The sequence below is a fragment of the Heterocephalus glaber genome, unplaced genomic scaffold, assembly GCF_053883595.1.
Source record: "Heterocephalus glaber isolate CG9 unplaced genomic scaffold, H.glaber_assembly_v1.0 deba00001461, whole genome shotgun sequence".
Classification (NCBI taxonomy): domain Eukaryota; kingdom Metazoa; phylum Chordata; class Mammalia; order Rodentia; family Bathyergidae; genus Heterocephalus; species Heterocephalus glaber.
In genome coordinates, this window is record NW_028258308.1 from 16,160,640 (window position 1) to 16,182,255 (window position 21,616).

The 21,616-nt window shown below is 35.0% G+C and overlaps 1 protein-coding gene across 28 annotated transcripts in view; it reads left to right on the forward strand.

Moving 5' to 3' along the window:
- Tenm3 (teneurin transmembrane protein 3) overlaps positions 1–21,616 on the forward strand; it is a 2,554,979-nt gene that overhangs the window by 2,418,240 nt on the left and 115,123 nt on the right. For all 28 annotated transcript variants that reach the window (XM_087217023.1, XM_087217025.1, XM_087217024.1 and 25 more), the window contains 5 exons: positions 11,385–11,599; positions 17,065–17,275; positions 17,701–17,802; positions 17,995–18,189; positions 19,252–19,452. In XM_087217023.1, the coding sequence (XP_087073149.1) occupies positions 11,385–11,599; positions 17,065–17,275; positions 17,701–17,802; positions 17,995–18,189; positions 19,252–19,452 (924 nt within the window). The remainder of the gene's footprint in view (positions 1–11,384; positions 11,600–17,064; positions 17,276–17,700; positions 17,803–17,994; positions 18,190–19,251; positions 19,453–21,616) is intronic.

The following is a 21,616-nucleotide window of genomic DNA, read 5'->3' on the forward strand; positions in this document are numbered from 1 at the left end:
TACTGTGGCTATGGACTGGAACACATAAACATGGCCTTTTATGTGGCTTGGGAGCCTCAGAATGTAGTAGATGGTTCTGAAGAGGAGTAGCCCAAGAGGGAGCATTTCAGTAGATCTAGACAGAAGCTACAAGGCTTCTTATGATCTAACATGGGATATGTGAGGATATCACTTTTATCACATCCTATTAATCAAGAAGTGAACTTAACTAGCTTCACCAACAGGGCAGTTAAGCTCGTCTTGACTAGAGAAATGGGGTACTTATTGCACAGAGCCAGGTGAAATGGAAAATGTATGATCATCTTTGAGAAACACAATTGCCACATCACCTCTCCTTCAGGGATTTCTGTATCAGGAAATATCATCATTGACCTAGTCACCTGGTCTAGAAGTTCAAGAGTCATACCCGGCTTCTTCTCTCTTATCTCTCATATTCAATCACTTGCAAACTCCTGATAATTCTAACTCCATAATATGATTTACATCCTATCATTTCTCACCTGAATTATAGCAGCCATAGATAGCAACACTACTTGTGTTGTCTCCAGCCTTGGTTGTCTTTACTCCATGTACAAGTTTGTGGTAATAATACCTCACCTGACTCCCTTCAGTGAATTAAATTCTTTAAATGACTTGCAAGGCTCTCCACAATCTGGCTGCTCAACACCACACTCTGATACAGAAGCAATATAACATAGATAGAATGTAGACTCTTGAGCCAAATCACCAGGTTTCCTGTCCAACTCTACTCCTTAATGCCTATATTACTTGGGACAAGCTATAAAGCTTATTTGTGTCTGTATTTTTCTTATCAATTAAAAGGAATTTGTAATACCCCTTAGGATGTTTTTGAGTAGTCAAAATAAATACTTTAATGTATACCTTGTTTGCTAACGTGTTCTACCCCAAACTCATAGCTCAGTTATTGGCCTATAATAGGTTCTCAAAAACTGTTGAATGAATGGATGAATGAATGATATGGTATAAAGTATATAAAGGTCCAGCATGGTGTCCTGCATAAAGTGTATGTAAAGTAAATATTAATATAGTATATGGATCCATCTGTCCCGCCACTCCCAGCCCAGAGGAAAGGGCTTTTGGGCCGCCATCTGTCCTGTCACTCCCAGCCCAGAGGAAGGGGCTTCCCGGCCACCATCCCTCCCGCCACTCTCGGCCCCTATCCCACCTCTCCCAGCTCAGAGGAGGTGAGCTGCGCAGGTGCCAACAGCACCCCCCACTGCCCCCCCCAGTCAAAATGAGAAAACACATAAATAAGTCTCAAAACCAGGCTTCCAGATCACCTACAGCAACCCCAAAGGGAAATGAGATGGAACACTCTGATACTCAACCACCTGGACCCACTGAACTGGCAACAAAAGGGGATCTGGAAAAAATGAAATCAGAAATAATTACTAAGATAACAGCAAAGATTGTGCTCATAGTGCAAGACATGATTAATAAATCTAGAGAGGAGCTGAGGAACATGATGGAATCCTAATATAGGAAACAAATGGAATCCATAAAACAGATGCAAATAGATTTCCAGGAGATGAAAAACTCCATTGAAAGTCTGCACAGCAGAATGAGCCAATGTGAAGACAGAATTTCACATATAGAAGATAAGATTGCAATTAGTAACCAGGAAAAGAAAAATTCCTTCAAAATTATAAGGGAAAACAAGAAATCAATCCAGCAGCTGCTAGACGATGCAAAGAAGAATAATATAAGATTGATTGGAGTCAATGAAGAAACAGGAGAGAGTGCAGATGACATAAAAAAAACTCTTCACAGAAGTAATGGCAGAAAACTTCCCAAGCAGGGGAAAAGAGCTTGACATACAGATAAGTGAGGCGTATAGGACTCCAAATAGCCTTGATCAAAAAAATTCTACACATAAGCATATAATTGTTAAGATTCCAGAAACTCAACAGAAGAACAAAGTTCTACAAGCAGTTAGAGAAAAGAAACAAATCACATACAAAGGAAAGCCCATCAGAATCACAGCAGACTTCTCAACACAAACCATCAAGGCAAGAAGAGCTTGGAGTGACATATTCCAAGCCCTAAAAGAAATACAGTATATGGTTAAGAACTGAAGATCAGCCATTCCCTGGCCTTTAAGCAAATTACCTTCTCTAACTTCCTGTTTCTTTATAGGGTAATAGTGAGGTTTAAGAAAGTGCATGTAGGGTACCAAGGAGTGATAAATATCACTAATTATTAGTTCTCTCTTTCTGCAATTCAAGGTTATGATTTATAATTTCTAGTAAAATTCTTAAGAAGATAGATCCTTAAGTTAGCTCAATAATATTCTGTAAAGCAGTAAAGGAAAGCCCTATCATTAGTTATTTAATTTTTAGTTACTTGGATTTTATGAAAGGAATCTTAGCCTTAATTTTACTTTGAATGCCTAGTATTAATTCATTTTACATTTATTTATAAGCATATGTTATATATCGTGCTTAAGTGAGGTTTTGAGAATATACCAGTTTATAAAACTGGCAGTCAGTGTTGTTCCCAGAGCTTATGAATTGCTAGGAAGACAGAAATCAAATGAACCACTAAAGTGAATTAGAAAATGTACAGCAGGATAAAGTAGAGGCTACAGTGACAGGACATCTCAACACTAGCTTAATTGAAAGGGACAATGAGGTGAATACTAAAATTTAGCATAGGATATTTGGGGATGATATAAGACTAAAATAAAAAGCTGCAAACATTGGTTAATGTAACTATGCCAAATGACTTCTCCAATTGAAAAAAAAATCTTTGATATAAGTACAAATTAAAAACCTACTTGTGTATATACACATATATATGATTCATTCTGTTTAAATAATCCCAATTGTTTTTAAATTTTACATTACTGCTTACTGTGCATTTTTTTCTTGGATACGAGACAACTTCAGAGAATTAGATTTTATAGCAGGTAGAAGATTTCCTATGAATTGAAGAAATAGGACTAAAAGGGCTGCAAGAACATTGACTTTTGTTCAATTTTGTTTATAGTATTTGTGTTATTGTAATGTATAGTAGTTATTTAATTAGATGCTATATTGATTTTATCCATTAAAATACATTTCAAAGTAGCTATATTTTTTTTTATTTAGCTTGTAATGTATCACTCTCTATCCATATGTTACTTTATGGCATATGGTTGTTCATACTGTTTTCTCAGAATCTCACAGTCAGGGTATGAACCCAAGGTTTGGTCATAGAATTGGAGGGTGGATTGTTGAGTGCCTACAATGCCTAACTTTGCTTCCTGTTGTCTTGATTATTAGCACCTCGGTGGGACCTATAATATTATTACTTACCCTCCTCAATAATTGCAGTTACAACTTAACAGTTGGATTTTCTTTTCTGCCTTTCCATTTTAAGCATTGTATCCTGTGCAGGTGGCACATTCATGATATGTATGGAAAATATTTAGTATTTTGTAACTTTCAGTGATTTTTTTGATGTCATGAAATAATTTTCAGAGACACCAAGCCTCCCAATGACCAACATGATTTTAAATACTGTTTTGTCCTTATAACATCTCTTATCAATAAACTATTATTTATAAAATGCTTTTCAGGGATCAAAGTACCTTTTTAAAGGCTTTCTTTAAAATGTCACTTTAAAAGACATGTTTTCATATAAGCTGGGTATCACACAAGGAGAAGAGTAACAATAGTTTTGTGTACATGGTCTCTTTATGTTTCCACACACTGACAACTGTATTTTAAGACTGTTGTGACACATCCTTCCTAATGAAAAGGAAAAAAAATCACAGTTTGCAGGTAAAAAGACTGGTAGTGGATCCCACATTCAGGCACAACGGGACATGTTGAAAAAAATCTTCAAGATGGCGCCCTGTTGTGTTTGACGACTTGGTATATCTCACTCTTACTGTGAAGGCTTTAATTGGTTTGATACCTCACCCACAAGCTTTGAGTTTAGAATAACTATAAGCCACTCTGTTCCCCTGGCTCTGTGTTTTCCTCCATTTTTCCTTCTTTTTCTCTTAGTGAACCCTGCAGACAACCTTGGTGTTTCCTATGATCATTCCCAGGTTCAGGCTCTAGGGGTTTACAGAGGCAGTGATCTCTGTGAGGGAGGATAAGAGTCTTAGAACTGGCTTTCCTTTATTTCCTCTGAAGCCAAAGTTTTCTGGGATTCAGAACATGATGAAAGACTTCAGTATCCAGGCTTTTATCTAAGAGGACTGACGAGCTTCAGAGGAAGGAGTTGCACAAGTATTTACAAGTTTATCAAATTGTGTCAGTGCTCCCTGACTTCCAGGTGTGTTTACAGTCAATAAAGAGCATTTGAAAAATACTAACAGGAATGACCACACTTGACTTCTCCAAATTAGACACACACCATCTCATGAGAAGTAACAGGACAGAATTTTTAGAAGACAAAGGCCCCTTTCACATCTCTGATCTCCTGATATTCAAACTAGAGGCTTGGGTAGAAATGTTATACTGATGTAAGGTGCCACTTTGGTGGATTTAAACAGAGAAAAATCAATGATGTCCTTACATCTCTTTCTCACTGATTATAATGAGAGATGTGGTCTGCATCTACCTGTTAGAAAAGACACATCCTAAGACTTTTGTTCAAAATGAATTTTCTCTAAGTATTGCAATAACTTGAGCAAATATAGGTTGTCAGGGTTTTAGAGATTAGATTCATATTTCATAGAAAAAGCTAGAATAGTGAGTATTTTCAAATCATCTTATTGTCCCTCTGAATAAAATATCTGTGCAAATTTAAATTGAATTTTTAAAATTTTCTGAGACCATATAATAATGTTGTTAAAACCCTAGTTTCTTCTATAATTAATATACTTACAGCTAGTAGTTCTGTTTGCTAGGCCATGACCTATTTATTATATAAATATGTTAAACATTTTGATAGTTATGAAATAGAAAAGGTAAAAATGTATTGCAAATGCCTCTCTGAATGAGGACTTTTTCAAATAGTTTTTGTATTCATAGATAAATGCCATTTGAAGAATGAAGCAAAATTCTGTGTTCTATTCCTCTTGTCCTCTTTCACAAATATAAACATGAGCACTCTTCCTACAAAATAACTAGATGGGAATGGAAAGATGTTTTTCTAGAATTAAGATGTTCAATTCTTTGACATCCCTATTAGTCATATGTCAAAAATCATGTTGTGATCTACTTCCAAAAAGTACGCTTAGTTATCTACAGGCTGCTAGTTCTGTTACATTTCTCCTTCAGGTCTATTAAAAGTAAAGAATTGGCAAATACATACTTTAAAAAAGATTTGTTTAACATATTTTAGAATCAACTCTTTTCTGTTTCTTTGTAGTATACAAAAGAGGCTTTACCAAGGCTTAGCAAAATACTAATTATACCTGTTATTCTTTTACTTGGTGACATTTTGTTTAATCAAATATACTCAGAATGGGGTGGAAAATGGAACTGTTGTCCATTTTAACTCACCTTTACTATTACTATATTTTTGAATGCTTTTATCTCCTTATATGCTTTAAATGTATCTATTTCATTTGCCCATTTAATTTACGGGAAACATCCACTATATAATTGAATTGGCAGAATCCAATACTCATTAAAATTAAGTTCATTTTCATTAGAAAAATAACCTGCTGAATTTTCTCAGTTGGAATGCATTATTTTACATTTTGTGACAACCATCTCAGTCTGAATTACCACTCTAAATGGACAGGTAGACAGATAAAAGAACAAATCCTTGTCATAATATTGACAGTTGGAATAAATAAATCATTGCCATGTTTAGTACTGTATTTCTTACCTCTTTGACTCTTCGTAATTTTGAAGCTCTTCAGCAGGTGAAAAGCATTCTTGGACAATGATGGAGGGAGGTAAAAAGGTCACAGGTTATCAAACAAAAAAAATAATGTTCCTTCTTTTTTATATATCTAGTTGGAAGTGTACCAAGAGTCCTAAATACCCCATTTTTAACTTCACACTTTCCCCTTGATAAAAGATGAAAACACCAAAGCCCTTCCTTGAATTTACAGTGCCTTGACTAAAAGAAGCTTCACCAACACAACAAAATATTTATTTTTGGTTTCCTGTAAGCAAGACAATGTATCATGTAAGATTTTAGAAGTATACATGTGGAAGTTGTTGGGATTCTAGAAACTAATTACCCAAAACAATCTACTCTTCCCTTATTAAAAAGCTTTAATTTACCTGTTAAGAAAAAAAAAAAAACTAGTCATTCTTTCTGCTATTACACCACAACCATCAACATAGAAGACTTCTGTGACCTCAAAAGGTGTGAGGATTTCAGCAATCAGTTCTGCAGATAACAGTGGCTGAGTGTCCCTCTCCTGCAAGTCAGTTCTGGCATATCTACCTGGAGACACAGGCAGATCCCACTGATTGAGAGCTGGCCCCCTCCCCACTTCAGATGCCAATCAAAAGCTTCTGGTTGTTTTGCCTGTGCATCTGGCCAGCTTTGCCACAAATTGCGGTTCCTACAACCCTCTTCTTTGGTTGGATTAGCTTGCCAGAGTGTCTCACGGGGCTCAGGGAAGTATGTTTACCTTGCAAAGGATAGTACAGAGGACACAGACAAACAGGTGCATAGGAGGAGGTTTGGGGAAGAGGACATCCCCCTGGAACCTGTCCAGAAGCTCCCTAAACTTGACTTCACTAAACTTGAGTTTTAATGGAGGCTTCTTTACATGGATGGGCATGATGACTTAATCATTGGCCATTGGTTTTCAATTTGTCCTTCAACCCCTTTCCCTTCCCTCGAGATTCAGAGGTTGGGCAAAAGTCCCAACCCTCTAATCTGCCTTGATCTTTCCAGTGACAAGCCTTCACTGTGACCCCACTTCTGAGCAACCAGCCACCAGTCAATTCAGTAGCATACAAAAACACATTATCACTTAAAAGATTCCAAGGATTTTAAGAGTTGTATTCCAGGAAGTGGGGATGAGCACCAAATATGCACATCACAATGTTACAGTACCCTAAGGTATGACTATATTTGTTTGAAGTTTCCTGGACTATATGACCTCCACAGCACTTAAACTCTGTGAGCTTATGATTTAGATAGGCTTTTAAAAAATTATAGGATACCAAAAAAATATTACAGCTACTACTGCCCCATACAAGCACATCCAATCTCCCTTGGTGGGGATGGGGTGGTGGTGGTGGTGGTTGAGGCACTTTTTAAATTAGCTGCGTGACTAATTGAATAAGTAGAAATACCTATTGACCCAACAATTGGTCCTCATAACATTGCAGTGAGAAAGATTTCAACTTCTCAAAATGAGTATATGGAAAAAGCAGCAAAACAAAAGTACTTAACCATTAAACTACTTTGTGGTAGTGAAACCATAGTCAGAACTTGATTACTGTGACCAAAGCTAATACTCTGGAGCAAAGATGATGCTTTGGAGAGAAAAAACAATCTGGTATTAACACCAGTTTATTTTTACCAGCTCTCAGAGCATACAAGTATGCTGTTAAAACTCCTAAATTAGTTTAAAGCAGCAATAGAAAAGATCTCCACCAGATAATAGATTAAATTATATAAGCTTCAGATAGGAGTGACAGATAGAACTTGCTAATAATAATAATGCATAATAATAGCCTTAGAAGTGTGTAAAACTGGATAAATGAATCAAAATATGAACCATATCTGTATTTAAATAGGATTTATGTGGGTAAGAGAACTACTACTGTCCAGTATTTTAAAAATTATCAACCAAAAGACAAAAACTTACTAGGAATTTATTATATATTTCAACATAAAGAATTATATTCTATATTATACTAGGTATGTTTTAAAAATAAAAATTGGTCATTTTTCTTAAGTTAAATTTAATTTTGTTTTCTATAATTATAAACTCTGTGGACTTTCTAGAAAGGTTAAATGACTTTATCAGAAATAGACATGAAGGAAAAAAATGGAAACAGAGCTTTTGTAAATGAAGAGGGGAAGAGGAGTTGAAGGGAAGGTGAGGAATGGAGAAAAAATTAAGATATATTATATACGGGTACAAATTCCCCAGGATGAATATGATCATTGTGTATGGTAAACTTATACTAATAAAAAAAAAAGGCCAAATGATTTTAAACCAAGTAATTTAAATTAATATTTTTGTTTTACTAAAAACCAAAGATTCTACTGGTGATTATGTAAAACACATGATTTTGGAATTATGCAGCCCTAACTGTGAATCTTGACACTATAATTTACTTTAGACACATAATTTACTTCTGTAAGCCTTAGTTTTCTCTTTTCAAAACATCAGTCTCATTGAGTAGTTTTGAAGTTTAATGCAAATAATGTAAGTAAAACTGCCTGTCAATGTGTTAATTCGATTTTTCTTACCCCCTTTTAGTCTTCTCAGTGAAAGTTAATTCATGACAAATGTAGGTTCCTGTGCAGAAACATCCTAAAATTAGAAGTAGAAATTGTGCTCAGATATTTAAAAATGTCACTAAATAAAACAAGATGTCTTTTAAATGAAATGCAAAATACTATTTTGAGTATTGATAATGAGTTTTTTCTCTTTCTTTAACTGTGTATCCAAATTTTGCTACAATGAATGTATATTATTGTAAAATAAATAATAAAAATCATATGCATGATGCACAGTTTATAATCTCAGAGTTGATATATGAAAATCACAATGATAACCGTAACTCAATTTTGAAATTTTATTCCTTTTAGCATTTTGTATTACCAAATTGGTTGAAGAAAATAGACCTGGTATCTGAAAGTCCATTAACTGCCATGATTATGGACAATGGGAAAGAGAGGAAGTGAATTGTAAATAATGTTTTTCATTAAGCTTTCCCATGCAACCCTCTTCTGCCTCACACCTGGGATATTAGACTTTATTCTTACTCATTTTTTCATTTCCAGACGTCCTATACTACTGCTCTTTAATGTTCTTGAAACAATGATTTCATTCCTCCTTTAGCCTGCTCAGAACCTTTAATGGGTCTCCATTTCACTGTAGCTGTCCTTTTCAAATGATGGTGCATGTGTCATTGTAGGATGCAGTAGTCCAGATAAAAAGCAATCCTAGCATTTACTAGAACTGCACTCTCCCTCAAACTTCGTATTTACCTATAAGAGTGAATTTATTGTGAATTGCTTCATACCCTATCAGCCATAAACTGGGCATCTGCCTTACTCATCTGTAACTGTGGGGCACGTTTCTTAGTAATCTTGAATTCTGTTTCTCTGGATTACACATACACAACACCAAACACAAGAACCAAGTGCCTTTGTACTAACAAAATACCATTTACCCATAATTCTTCAAATATCTACTCTTAAGACATACCATAAATAATGTCCATAATAACATAATATGCTAGTATGTTTACATCCTCAGTAAAAAGAGTATAATAATGCTCTTTAATATAGAGTAAAAATAAAAACAAAAATGCACAGTATAAAAAACTGCAAAATACAAAAAAATCACAGATATTAAGGTATAAATACCATGTTCTTTAATCTAATAGTCAAGACACTGTACAAACTAATTAACATTTTCTCTTTCCAACTTTCTCTTATTAGTCCCATGACAACTCATTAATGTCTTTCATTCATTCAATACTGAGGACCAAGGACCGCAGTAAGCACATTCCATATCAGACCTTGGGTATTCCTTCCAGGAACTGAGCGATCCCACTGCCATCCATATTTTCCAGATGAGGTGGTGTTGTTTTTTTTTTTTGGTACCAGGTATCCAACTCAGGTCCTTGCACTTGGGAGACAGGCAGCGGAACCACTGAGCTAAATCCCCAGCCCCAGATAAGGTTTTGTGTCATAGATAAAGCCTCTCCCTTTAGATCTCTCAGTTAGTGAGTGATAAAGCCAGCATTGAAACCCAGGCTGTCTGACTTCCCTTCCACCCCAATGAATTTCTCTGCTCACCAGCACCCTAACACATCCGTTTTTACACTGCTTTTTTTTCTTAATCAAAATGCTTACCCTAATTCAGAAACCTCGTGGTACTTATCCTTCAAAACTCCAGCCTATGGTGATATGACCTTTCTCTGACCCTCAATCATATATTGCTTTAGACCCTCATTTGACTTAAGAGTTTGGAGGTGTTTGACCCCCCGACCATCTAGTTAGCTAATGATGGTAAAAGCTATTTAAGTTAAATAATCTCAAAGGTACTACTCTTGGATTATATGTTTTTTATTATCACCTCAGTGCTCTGGCTTAGCAGACACTCAATAAAAATGAACTCAGCATTCAATTAATAATTCTTCACAGATAGAAGAATCTCTCCTCTGTAATTAGGGTAAAATAATTTACAACTCTCAGATTTGAGATTAAATCCTCAAAATTTTGAGTTAACATTTTTGTTATAAGTTTAATGTAAAGACAAAATTGTAAGTCAACTTTGTTATCATGTTAAAAGGTTTGAATTTGATAGATGGATCCTTTCTTCATAAGAGCCAGAGAAGTCATATTTCCACTCTGGCAAATTATAAAGCCTCTTTCATTACTCTTCTCCATAGAGTAACTCCAGCCAAGAGGTAAAGGGGAAACACCATGCCTAAAATGAGAAATCTTGGGTCTGTTTTCTAGAACCAGGTCAGTGCAGAAAAAGAGTCTCTGAAAGGCAGGCATTTGGGGAACAGGGAGTTTTTTATTCCTACAAAGTGAAGTTCAGTGAAAAGGATGATGCTGTTTGCTCACTAAGGCTGAAAGCAAGTGTGAAATGAGAGTCAAAAGAAGAGAAAATATTGTGACAGCCTACATTAAAAAACTGAGAATTTAAACTTGCTCCTCCTTCCTTTCACCTCCTGGTGTCCCCATTAACCCCTTTCTACCTTCCTATCCACATTGGATTTTGCATTCATCCTAGCATATAGTATAGAGAGGACTGCATAAATCAGTACTATTGATTGGTTTTATTGTTGTTTGCTTAGAGATTGGTTTGGAAATCTCCACAATACATTCTTCCTTAATTTACACTTTGCAGTGTTGTGCTTGCTTCGGCAGCACATATACACTTTGCAGTGTTATGATGTGGTTAGAATAACTGTTAAGTACCAGACAATCTCTCCCGAGAGATAACAAGACATATAATTTTTAAGATAATTATGTTTCAAATGATCAAGAAAAACTGTAGGTGTAAAAACTGCTTCAGGAATAGGCATACTTTATGGGAAGTTGAAAGATTTTGACTTAAATATCTTAAAGAATGTGTTAAATCAGAATTAGTAAAACAACAATATCTAACAAAAAATCTTTTAAAGTGGAAATTATATGAGAGCACTTCATCCATCAGAAGAAGATGAAGTGCCTGAGCATTTAATGAAAATTATACTTTGAAAAGAAACTTGTTTTAATTTTTTGGTTTTTGTCAATGGATCTCTCATATTCAGGAAAATTAGGTGGATTTACACAGGAAAATAACACCATAGATTCCGGAGAACTTGATATTGGCCGAAGAGCAATTCAAGAGGTTCCTCCCGGGATCTTCTGGAGATCACAGCTCTTTATTGATCAGCCACAGTTTCTGAAGTTCAATATTTCTCTTCAGAAGGACGCACTGATTGGAGTATATGGCCGAAAAGGCTTACCACCTTCCCATACTCAGGTAAGAGTAGGCTTTGTTGTCAATAAAGAGAAAATTATTAGTTTGTATTTTTTTTTTTTTTTTTTGGACCAGGGATTGAACTCAAGTCCTTGCGCTTGTGAGGCAGGTGGCAGCACCACTGAGCTAAATCCCCGGCCCTCTGGTTTGTATTTTTTAAAGTTATTCTGTTTCTTAAATGCATTTGTTTGGCTAATTAACCAGTTTTGAGTGGATCTTTTATAGTTGAAAGAATTTTAAATGTAGCCTATATTTGTTTTGAGGGTTTTTTTTTTAAATCAACAGCTGGAAGAACAATTTCTTTTTAACTTGCTTTGATCACTAAAGAATGATTAAAAATTGCTTAAATATGTAATTTAATGAACATTGAGCATCATCTGTGTAAAACACAGATTTTCTAAGATTCTGTAATAATTTCAGATGATCTCATACCTTTCATGTAATAGAAACAGTATAATTCACTTTAAACATGTATTAATTTTGTTGAAAATACTTTTTAATTTATGTCATATGTACTCAACATAAACATGATGGTATGAAATTTATCAATTCAAGCCACAGTTTCTCTTCCAAAATGATGAACATGCAAATAAATAGGTAAAAGAGCTTATATGGGAAACCCAGTATTGGCTCTCAAAACAGTAGATTTAAAAAACCAGAAAGTCAATTCCCTTGTGTGAAAATACCCTCACAGTAACGTCTACAGAACAACTTTCAAAAATTCTCCAGCCAGCCGGGGATTTAGCTCAGTGGCGTCACCGCCAGCCTCACAAGTGCAAGGTCCTGAGTTCGATCTCCGGTACCGCAAAAAAAAAAAAAAAAATCCTCCAGCCATATTTTTTTCTGATACTGAGGATCAAACTCAGGACTTTGCACTTGCCAGGCAGGTTCAGCATGACTGGGATACATTGCCAGCCCCTTCTCCAGCCATATTTATAATCTAATACTAGGTCACAATATGTAATTTGGAAATCGTGTTTAAAAATAGGTCCCATAGCAAGTGCAGGTATAACTCCGTGGTACATGAGGCCCTGGGTTCAATCTCCACCATCCCCCAACCCAAAATAGGTTCTACAGTGTCTAAGAGAAATTATTTAAATTGCCTACTATAATTCTGACTTTTTCCCAAAAAAACTATTATTCTAATAAGTAGATGAATTTCAATAATGTAGTAGTTAATTAAAATTGGCAGTTAGGTGGACTTAAAGTTATATTTGATAATTAGTTTATTTACCCATGGAATTTCATGCTGGTTTTTGATTTATAAAATAAGGACTGGAGGACTGTCTTATATATTTTATATTATGTAACTTTGTGAGACATGCATCTTATATAACCTAGGGCCATAAATCATGAAGAAAAATTGATTAGACCTAGCAAAGAAGTCACATTTTGAAAGAAAGTTGAGTAAGACAATTCTAATGTATCTTCTTGAATGTCATTATAGTTTGGAGTCATCTACATATATACATTTTATGACTGAAATTTTTTAATATCATGCTGTAGTATATTTATTTTTCTAATCTCTATTATTAAAGCAAATGCTTTGGATCCTTGCACTTCAAGTGCTCCTTATGATGTACTTGTGTCCAGTTTTAACTTTTAGATTTGACTCCAGTTCATGTTATAGGTGACACCGACAAGGATTAATAATCAGACTTTTCTTAAATGGAAGTGGGTCTCTAGAACTTAATAGCAGAAATATTGCATTTATATGACAATAGTCCCATGAAATAAAAAATTTTCCACTGAAACTACATATAAAAGCATTTTTCTCTAGTTGAAGGTACATACTTCCAAGCTAAGCACAATAAATATGCAAATTATAAATTAAAGAAAACAAAAAGGTGGTTTCAGGTTTTCTCATAATTGTATTATTTAGGTACAGTACACATGATATCCACCTTTCTACTGCAATATATATGTCTTAAGTAGGTTCTGCATTTTCTTAAGCTTTACAGTTACTAGAGTTCCTTCCTCAGGTTTATTCAAGATCAGCAGAGCAAACAGCTGTTTCTGAGTTCAGTGTTTAAACATGAAATATGCTATAAAGCAGCTCAAATTGAACATTTCTCAGTTTCTGGGGAACATTAAATAAATCAACCTGAATTAATTAAAATTGGCCAGCCATTCAGAACAGTCACTTGAGTTTTGAAAGTCTTTGTGACCCTTTATAGAACTGTCCATTTGATTGTTGCCAAGGAATCAATTGGCTTTTTCTCCCTGAAGCCCAATTCATTCTTCTGGACAGTTAGAAGCCTAAGGAAGCATTTCAGCACTTTGCAGTTGAGTGTGCTGGGGCATGTAGTATATTTGAATGAACACTGTTTTAGAATAGGAAGCAGGAATCTAATTTCTAAGCACACCCCTACCACTTTCTGACTTTGTGGCCTTGCACAAATAACTTTTCTGAGCCTCACTGTCTATCTGTATATTAGAGAGTTGAATCAGATGATCTCCAAAAATCTCCTCCTTGTCAACATTCCAATGATGGTGGCAGGACTGTGTCACCATCAAAAAGATGACTTAAGGACATAATTAAGCATTCATAAATTCTGAATTCCCATCACTTAAATAACAAAATTGTATTAAACATCTGTATCGTCTTTTCAGAAATGAACTTTCAAGATACTTGAAAAAAATGTCTATTTGCAATTTTACATGGTCTATTAGATAATCAAAATAAATATAACAAATATGGGCAAATTTTTCTTCTATTGATTGTACAAGGGTATTAATACATTATAGTCTTTAAGTGAGAAGGATTTTAAGGCATATGTATTTGGCAATATTCTATTATAAGAAAATTACCCTTTAAAGAAGCTTTCATACTAACATAGTTCAAAGTTATATGAAATCATATCAAGTATAAACTTTGTCTTACGATAGCTCTCCCAGAGTGGTGAGATTGAAGAGTTAGCCCAAAGAATCTCATCCTAAAAATATCATAAGATAACACTCCTTCCTAGCCACCCAAAATCCATGCCTCCAATTTATGAATAGGTATTACCTAGAAAGCAAAACTCAAGTTTATCTTTACAGTATCACTTTATACCCTAACTACAAAGGTTATTAAATGTTTTCATTTCATGTAACTTGATTATTTGATTACTTTAGTGTAAAGTGGGAACTTTTCTTTATGTATTTCATAGCCCTCTTAAAGACCTGTGTGAAATGTTCCTACAGAAGAGTCTAGCTAAGTAGTTATTCAAAACCTATCAGCAACTCCCTACAACTGCCATCATGATCACCGCCCAGCCTTATTTTATTGTTCATCGCATGCTGTAAATGGTTATTTCTGTGATAATGATAATGATTGTGATTATGTACTTGAAAGACTAGTTACAACTCCCCCCTTTTGCTTTTTCAGTTATTATGTTTAACATGTTCATGAAAGGTCTGTAATTCATATATCTCACTGTAATGTACAAGCTACCCAATAGGACAGTCATGCATGTACCACTGGTGATTTTAGTGGGAATGTGTTAATGTTAGGGGAGAAAAGTATATGCATTATACCACTTTTTTTCTGTTGCTTTTCCCTGCTAACATAAATATTTCAATCTGATAAGGAAATAAGTGCCTTATTTGAAATAGATATACCTTTCACAACTGCTGAATTTTCATCTGATAATTATGGAATAAAATTCCAGTGACATTTTATAGATTAAGTAGCCACGAATGTCATTATTTTCATCCTTAAAGAAATAAATGAAGAAAAATCTGAGTGCTAATCTAATTATCCCCTTTTTACATATATTGTGCATAGCTAAATGATACTATAATATAGAGTTACTACCAAGGGATCAAAAATGCTTTTTTATTTAAATAAAGATTTTAAATAAATCTTTTATGAAATTCCATTTAAGGAATGTACTAGGAAGTGATTGACATAGTACTGTAATCATGATTTATATAGTGTATATATGTTTTGTATTTTATACACATATACGTGTACATACAGTAAGTCCCAGGTAAGTCAGATTTGTTTGTGATACAACAAAGTAAATCTTATACAGTACACCTGTCAAAGTTCACAACTCGAATGTTTGGAAGTTGGGGACTTACTGTAGTGCAACAGTATAGTGTGTTTTTCACCATCAGTGTTGGTGCATGTGCCTCAGGAATACCACGAAACTTGGTAACTGTCTATAAAAACTGAATTGCTCTACTTTTAAGAAACTATTATCTAAAAAGTTTTTTAATGTCTTCCAGAATTTAATGTCTTTAATGAATTCTCTGTATTATCTCTGCTTACAAATTTTCCTTTGTTGTTACCAATTATATCCCATAGTTTAAATTCTCTACTTCAATTCTTCTAACCACTGTTTATGATAATCTTACTAAAACCAATCTAGGTTTAATGGTGACTTACCTCACATAGGAATATAGTAAGTCATGTGAACTTTTATTGCCAGCCAGCCCTTCAGTCCTCTCCATTGTTACATTTTTTAGACTTTTGGTCAAAGATGTAAAGGCAGCTTATGTTTTTAATCTGATCATATCTAAGTACAACTTCCGGGTTTCTCTATGCTTCTTGGAGTGGTGCCTTCAGGGTCACAGAAGAGAGGTGCGGTGTTGTGGTGGAAACAACCCAAGCTTTGGAGCAAAGTGCACTTGTGTTCACATGTTAGCTCCACCCCTTCAAGGTATAAGACTTTGCTGAGGCTCCTCAGTGGTCAATTTCCTTTAACCTTAAAGTGTAACTAATAATGCCTTCCCAAAAGGGTTCCTACGAAGCTTAAAAATAATCTCACTACAGAGTAAGTATCCAATAATAGTTGTTACTACATGATTATTAAAATAGGACGAAAGGACCTTAATCTCAACTACTCCATAGGCTGAGGCAGAAGGGTCACATGTTTCAGTCCAGCCTTGACAACTCAGCAAGACCTTATGTTAGGGATGGTGAACCTTTTAGAGCTTGAAATGATAACAAACAGCCAGCTGCGGCACATGTGCCTTAGGTTCACCACCACTGCCTTGTGTAAATAAAATTTTGAAAATTGTTGAGGTGTAGCTCAGTGTAGAGAGCTTTCGTTGCATGTGTGAGGCCCTAGGTTCCAATTCCAGCACCAGAAAAAATGGGGCAGGGGGGTTGATTATCTAATGGTTTAAGTAAAATATGGTTTTGGAATATAAGTTCGTGTAGATTTTACCTTATCCTCAAGCTGCCTAAGCTCAGCAGATTTTTCCTTAATCAGAAAAGTTGAATAAATGTGGAAAATTTATTACCCAATAAAGAAAAAATGATCTGTTTAAATACAACAACGGTGTGCAGTAGTTTTCCTCATCCCTGTGTATATTACATGTGGAAGACTTCTACATGTGTACCTGTCAATCAGGAGCTTTTTTCTAACATATGCATTAGCACAAGAGAAAAGCTTGAAGGATGAAAGAACACAGAGAGACAGCCACACAATCATATTTCTGACTACTAACACAGTTTTCCTTGTCCTTGTCCCCAGTACGATTTTGTGGAACTCCTGGATGGCAGCAGGTTGATTGCGAGAGAGCAGCGGAACCTGGTGGAGGCTGAAAGAGGTGGTCGGCAGGCGAGATCCATCAGTCTCCACGAGGCTGGCTTCATCCAGTTCTTAGATTCTGGGATTTGGCATCTGGCTTTCTATAATGATGGGAAAAATGCAGAGCAGGTGTCTTTTAATACAATTGTTATAGGTAAGAACATTCTTCAAAACATCTCTTCCAGGCTACAGCCTAAATAAACACTGTGTTGAATAGAAACTACATTATTCTTACTGATTTTGAGTGATTCCTGGGGTGTTAAAGCCCAGGTAAAATATGAGAGATATGTTTAAATTGTTCATTTGTGAATACGTGACAAACTTGGATGCTCTGGAAGAAAATACTATTTGAAATTAATTTGGAGGAGGAGAGCCTATCGTGAAGACACTTCAAAAACCTGCATTTGAAGTGGGACTATTTTACTTTCCAATTTGAATAATGTAGTATAAATGAGTCCACTTTTTTGTTATGGAGAAAGCCATCATACCTCCTTCAACACTAGCTAAAATGATCAAAGTGACACATTATCTTTTGCAAGAAGCAGGCTCTACAACAAGTATTTGTAATCTTTCCTCCAGAGTCTGTGGTGGAATGCCCTCGAAATTGCCATGGAAATGGAGAGTGTGTTTCTGGAACTTGCCATTGTTTTCCAGGATTTCTGGGTCCGGATTGTTCAAGAGGTATGCAAGTTAGATTCTTTTCTTAAGCCGATACAAATAAGCTGTAGAAACACACGTAATTCAGAAAACTACCAAGACAGGAAAGAAAGGGAGGAAACTTGGCACATTACTTGTTCTACCAATGTGTCTTTCCTTTCAGAACTGTGATGGAAAATGTGGCTGTTAATTCTCCTGTCGTGTTTTATTTCACAGCAGCCTGTCCAGTGTTGTGTAGTGGCAATGGGCAGTACTCCAAGGGCCGCTGCCTCTGTTTCAGTGGCTGGAAGGGCACCGAGTGTGATGTGCCAACTACACAGTGTATTGACCCGCAGTGTGGGGGTCGTGGGATTTGTATCATGGGCTCCTGTGCTTGCAACTCAGGCTACAAAGGAGAAAACTGTGAAGAAGGTAAACATGTCAATATTTACAAAAGTCCATTGTTAGCTTCATAAAGCAACAGATTACAGCAGTAATCTTTAGTTTGGCAGATGAATCTCTTTTCATGTGCCTCCTTATAAAAGTAATTTTGATTTCCATATTTATGAATGCATTTTTTAAACATTTTAACTAATAAGACCAAATATCAAGAGCCTTTTTCTCTTTTTCAGTAGCATGAATACTTCTCTTTTTATTCAGAAATGAGGCAAACATTTGTGCCTTGAAACCAACAGTAACCTGTTGATTTTTTTTAACAGTTTTTCACATTGATATTAGCTTCTAAATCAAGCATTTTGGCATCTCTAGAAAGAAACAATAATTGAACATGATATATTAATGAGAATAAGCTCAACATCACAGATTTGTTCCATAACTATGTAATGATGAGAGTTTAGAAACTATAAAGTGCAGTTAAATTGTTTTTTCAAAAAGCAAAAAATCAGTATTTCCATTCTTTGGTCAAATTGATTTTATTGATCTGCACTCACAAAGTAATGCAATTAAGTCTCTGGAATTAAATTTTCAGGCCATTGACCCTACAAGTGTAAAGTTTTATTGAGTCAAATTGCTAAATTAAATCTCATCATCTAAAGCACATTAAAGTGAATTAAGAAGGATAGAGAGTATGCAACTCATTTATTTCTCAAACAATTTGAAGATCTCATGCAGCTGTCAGTGCTCATGGTCATGGATTAGGTCAACTGATACAGATTTCGTTCTAGAAAAGCCAATACTTATTATTCTGATTTGGCAGAAAAGACAGTAATAATCTGAAATCTCAAGAGCATATTTGTGTAATTCATAAAAATTAGAAATCCTTGCAAGTCTTAGTTACCTATATGGCATTGGGCTAGTTCTTAAGGCTTTATTGTATTACAACTCTTTGCACTTTTCAGAAACAAGTCCTTGAAAATGGTAGCTATTTGACTATCAAAAATGTACGTGTAAATTAAATTAAGATTTAATTCTTTATTCTAAATGTACTGTGACATCTTCCAGGTTTAATAAATGGCTCTCTTTTCTTGGCACCAGCTGACTGTCTAGACCCTGGATGTTCTAATCATGGTGTGTGTATCCATGGGGAATGTCACTGCAGCCCAGGATGGGGTGGTAACAACTGTGAAATACTGAAGACCATGTGTCCAGACCAGTGCTCTGGTCATGGAACATATCTCCAAGAAAGTGGCTCCTGTACTTGTGACCCTAACTGGACTGGCCCAGACTGCTCAAATGGTGAGATTAATAAATGCAATATAGGAAAATACTTACTATGATATTATCTAAACATTATGACATCTTAGTTTTTAAAGCACGCTTATTTAACTTTATAAAAATTGCAAAAAGTGATTCTTTATAAATATAATGTTAAAAGTAATGAAATGTCTTAAAGAAGAGGAAGGAAATACGTTTAGCCAATTTGTTACTTAAATTTCCACTTCAGTATTATTGGGATGAAGAATCTTTCATTTGCATAATATGCCCTGTCTTCTTAACTCTCACTTTACAGAACTACTAATTGAAACAAGCCTCCCTGTAGGCCTGTTTAAAGCTTGGGGATTTACACAGAGAAGACTCAATTAAAAAAATTATTTGACAATATAAAGCTAGCATGATCACAATATAAAGACATATACAGTACAAATATTATATATAATGGTTCAACACTGAGTTTTTAATTATAGTATTATAATAGAAATGACAGATGGTAATTTTATTCAGTCAGCCAGGTTGTTATTGAGCACTTACTATGTGCATAGCATTGTGAGAGGCTCTGTAAAAATAAAATAATAATGAATCAGGTCTGCCTTCAATAACAGTGGCTTTTAAATTTTTGACCATGACTTATCTTCGTAAATACGTTTTTACACTGTGACCTGATATATGCACATACTAACTGAAATGAACATTTTATAAAGTGATAGGCACTGATATTTTTCAAGTGTCATTATTTTCAAATGCTGGTTACAACTCATGAACTAATTCCATGCCATTCTCACATATATTAGTTACACAGTTTGAGAAGATGCTGTTCTACTCTAGAGAATCAGTTTAGTTTTGGAGATATGTTTAACATGTATGAAATAGTTAGAACACAATACTGTTATATATATGGAATAATATGCTAAATTCATTGAACATTCAGAGGAGTGGTGCTACCTTGATGAATACCGAAAGTTTTCAAGGAGGCTTTTGTTAACATTTCTTGCCTTCATTTAAACGTAGCTATCTGGGATTATTGGAAGAGATGTTTTGACTAGGGCGACAGTATTAGAAAATACTTGAGAGCATGAACTGTGAAGGCAGGACATGGGACCCTATGCAGATGTATTCCTACAGGGATAAACAGCCTTTGGCAAATGACTACAACATGGCTCAGTTTACTCACTGTGCAATCATGGGACATTCTTTAGAGAGGCTGTGGCAATTACTTATATTAGAGAATTTAGTACAATTAATAACTAATTATAGAATACAACATTTTAATAATAAATTCCAAATACAGTTTCTAATTCCACTATTAAATATAGTTGCTACTGTCACTACTATTAGCAATGGTACAACTTAGAGAAATATTATGTACACAGAACTGTAGGGGAAAAAAGAACATGTGGAGGTAAAAATTAAGTTGGGCCCCAGTATTATGGGGAGTGCAAATTAGAAATGATGTTTTAGACAATGAAGAATTGACTAATGACAGTGTGCTCACAAATATGACGAGAGTAGTATTTTAGGAGAAGTATTATATAGACTATGTCATAACATGAATAGTGAGACTTTGAATGCTAGAAGACAAATGAGAGGACTTTCTAGAACTGTAAGACTGTGAGAGCATGAATTAGTTTCAAATCAGTAAAAATGAAAAAGAGAAATATGAACACATTTTAAAGAAAAAATATGGAAGACTTGCTGGAGAACAAAATAGAGAAGTTGACTAGAAGAGCTGTAAGTCTGAAGGAAAACTATGATTGATACTTATGTTTGTGAATAAGGCAAAGAAAACTAGGGAAGATGGTGCTGATTGAAGAGGCAGACATGAGGAGGTGTTGGGAAGTGAGGCATAAAGATGAGGAATTGTATATGGATACGCAAACTAAGTAAAAATAAATAGTGTAAAAAATAAAAGAGGAAGAAGAGGGAATAGAAGAAGTGGAGAAGTAAAGGGAAGAGGAGAGAAAAGGAAGAGAAGAGAAAGAAAAAGGACAGATTTTACTAGTGGCATTGAGTAAACAAAAGCATTGTGCATAAATCTTCAGCTCATCCTGCCCACACTGATGGCCCTCTTCTCTAAAGTCCTAAAGAATGTGAACACAGCTGTTCGACTAGTCATCCTCTAGCTATATGTCAGGCAAGGTATTTAACTGCTCTATATTTCAGTGTCTGTAAAGTGGAGTTAATA